The sequence below is a fragment of the Sinocyclocheilus anshuiensis genome, unplaced genomic scaffold (genome assembly GCF_001515605.1).
Source record: "Sinocyclocheilus anshuiensis isolate Anshui unplaced genomic scaffold, SAMN03320099.WGS_v1.1 scaffold1243, whole genome shotgun sequence".
Lineage (NCBI taxonomy): Eukaryota > Metazoa > Chordata > Actinopteri > Cypriniformes > Cyprinidae > Sinocyclocheilus > Sinocyclocheilus anshuiensis.
Window position 1 is genome coordinate 2,596 of NW_015539901.1, and position 2,942 is coordinate 5,537.

At 38.9% G+C, this 2,942-nt stretch overlaps 1 protein-coding gene across 1 annotated transcript in view; it reads right to left on the bottom strand.

Annotated features, from left to right (window-relative positions):
* Window positions 1–423: 423 nt before the first annotated feature.
* The window catches only part of LOC107686096 (GTPase IMAP family member 2-like), a gene marked incomplete at its 3' end in the record, with an annotated part of 11,220 nt that continues 8,701 nt past the window's right edge, over window positions 424–2,942 (bottom strand). The window contains exons 3-4 of the mRNA XM_016482938.1: window positions 754–1,447; window positions 424–545 (exon numbers count right to left, since the gene is read on the bottom strand). Of these exons, the coding sequence (XP_016338424.1) occupies window positions 424–545; window positions 754–1,447 (816 nt within the window). The remainder of the gene's footprint in view (window positions 546–753; window positions 1,448–2,942) is intronic.

Sequence of the window (2,942 nt, forward strand, 5' to 3'; positions counted from 1 at the left end):
CTTTTCCCGAGGGCGGGGTTTATCTGGGTTTGTGATGTCACAAACCCGGGAAGTAACTTGTTGTAGTCCCTACCAGCCGTTTTTGTTGGCATTAAACCGCCAGAATTTTAAAAGACGATATCTCCGTTTGCATTGAACTTTCAGCTTTGTAACTTTGCAGATATTGTTTATGCTCAAACAGCAACATTACACACTAACTAACGGTAAACAAGTGAAATCGCAATCAACCACCCCTTTAACACGCAAGCAAATGATCAAATGTTGTCTAACATGAGTCTAAATGAATCTGAACAGCATTTTTTTATTATTATTTACACATTTCCAAAACTTAAAGCTGGAGATCATGCATTACTCTAAATTAAAATGCTAGTCAATATCCATTTATTTACATTTTTTCTTAGACCCAAGCTCAACTACTTTTACTGCTTTCTCAACCAGAGCCGTTGCATTCTTGTAGTTAAGCTGTGCTGCCTTGATCATGGCGTCACACACTGAATCAGCTTCTTCTGCTGCTTTCCATCCAGTGATTCCTCCTCCAGCAGCTCCTGCAACAGCTGCGACTCCAGTAACAGCTACTCCTGCTTTTGCTACTGCTCCTCCTCCTGAAGCCACAGCCTTAACTACCGCTCATGTTTCCCCTACATTTCCTGTCATTACTACTACACTTCTTTTAGCAATACATATTTTCTATAGTTTTGATAAAGCATAAATGAAAGCTAATGCAACACATGCTCCCAGAAGAGCACCGATCACCACTCCTGTTGCTGCTCAAGAATTTTTTCATGAATAATTTCCTTTCCTCTTGAATCTCTTTCTCCAACATCTGAAGAAGCTCATTGCTGTAGCAGCCATTCTCTTTCACCATCTTGTCGATGGTCTTCAGTAGATTTTTCACCTGAACCTTGTTGCTCTTGTTCCCCCATATACGTTTTTTTTCCCTGTATTTGTTGTCGATGAAGTGACCGCGACCTCTACATTTATCAACCAGCTCCTGTAGTTGTGAACTGGCCTTCACAAATTCTTTAATGGTCTTGCCTTCTAGTTGATCACCAAAAGTGAATAAGATAACTGCGCGTTTTAAGGCGTCCTCATTCAGTGTGTTCAGGAGTTTCTGTACCACTTCATTTTCGTGTCTTGTGTGTCTTCCGACCTTTAGAACAATGATAAAGGCATCAACCGCAGGAGCACATTCAATCAAAGATTTAACAATCTCAGATTTTGTCTCCTCATCATTATGATCCGTGTCAAAGAATCCAGGTGTGTCAATCACTGTGATCTTTCTGCCATGAACCTTCATCTGCCTTCTTTCACATTGATCTGTAACAGAATTAGCTGAAGCTTTAGGGATGAAAACTTTTTCTCTGAGAATTGTATTTCCAGCTCTGCTTTTGCCATCTCCTGTTTTCCCAAAAAGCACAATTTTTTCTCTCTGACTTAGACACCTTTGCTGTTTGAAAAAGAAACATATTATTTACATTAATCTTTAATTTGGCTTTTGATACTTTGAAAATTTTTAACAGTTTTTTATTGACAGTTTATGTATGTATGTATGTATGTATGTATGTATGTCACTCTAAAAAAAATGCTGGGTTATTTTTTTTCTAACCAACTGCTGGGTTGAGCCTGCTGGGTCATATGTTGTGTTGTTTTTTCCAGAGCTGGGTAGTTTTTGTGTTTTGTTCTGACTGCTCCGACGAAACTACCCAGCTGTTGAGTTACAGTCAAAGCATGGGCTTTTTGCGTCCTCTTCAGGAGAGAGCTGTTTTCAGTGCCACCGATTTGGTGCACTTCTTCAGTGAAATAAAGGTTTGTATAAGTTTTATTCACTTTATAAAGTCTTTACTGTGCTGTAAATGATATTATTTTACACAACACAACATACAGGGACCAGATGTCTATCAGCTAAATGCATCAGCAGCGGTCATTTCGCATGACGGAAATGCCTTTTGCCTTGCATAACATAAACTGATTTTATCATAATACTGAATTTAATTTATCTTGATGTTAAAATGTGTTCTCTAATCTCTAAACCATAGTAACCAGCCCGAGAAACTTAGCAACCGCATAGCAACACCGTAACAACTGTCCCGGATACCCTGGCAAATGCATAGCAACACCCTAACAACCACCCCGGGTACCATAGCAACCGCATAGCAACAATCCAAGTATCCTAGCAACCACATAGCAAAACCTTAGCAACCACCCTGAGTACCCTAGCAACCACATAGCAAAACCTTAGCAACCACATAGCAACACCCTAGCAACCTACCTAGGAACTCTAGCAACCGCATAACAACACCTTAGCAACGACCCTGAGTACACTAGCAACCACATGGCAACATCCTAGCAACCACCCAGCAACAACCCTGATTACCCTAGCAACTGCATATCAACCCTAGAATCAATCAATCTGTCTGTCTTTCTAATAGACTGTATTGCCTTCAAAACATTCAGACTTTAATCTTTAAAACTGTTTTAAACTGAAAATGATTTCAAACTGAAAACCATCAAACTTTTAAAACTTTCTTCTCTGCATGTTGGGTAAAAACATTTCACCCAACCAGTTGGGTCAAAATAACCCAGCATGTGTTCTGTCCAATATTTAGCCCTGTAGTATCTGTCAATATAAATGCTTGCACATTTATTAGTACATGCACTGTAAATTGCCACACAATCATATGAACTTACATCCCATTGTCCTTAATATCTGCTTATGATGTCAGTGTCTGTAAGGCAAATAATATTTAGGTTATTCTTGACTTTGTGCTCACAGCACAGACACCACAGTTTCCGTCATTCGTCAAAACTGTGTAAATGCAATGAAAACTCAAATGCCAATAAAATGTTTTCATTTAATTGTAATCTTATAAATGTAATCTACAAATAATTAAATACCACCAGATATGTAGGGTCTGTAAAATGTGTGTGTGTGTGTGTGTGTG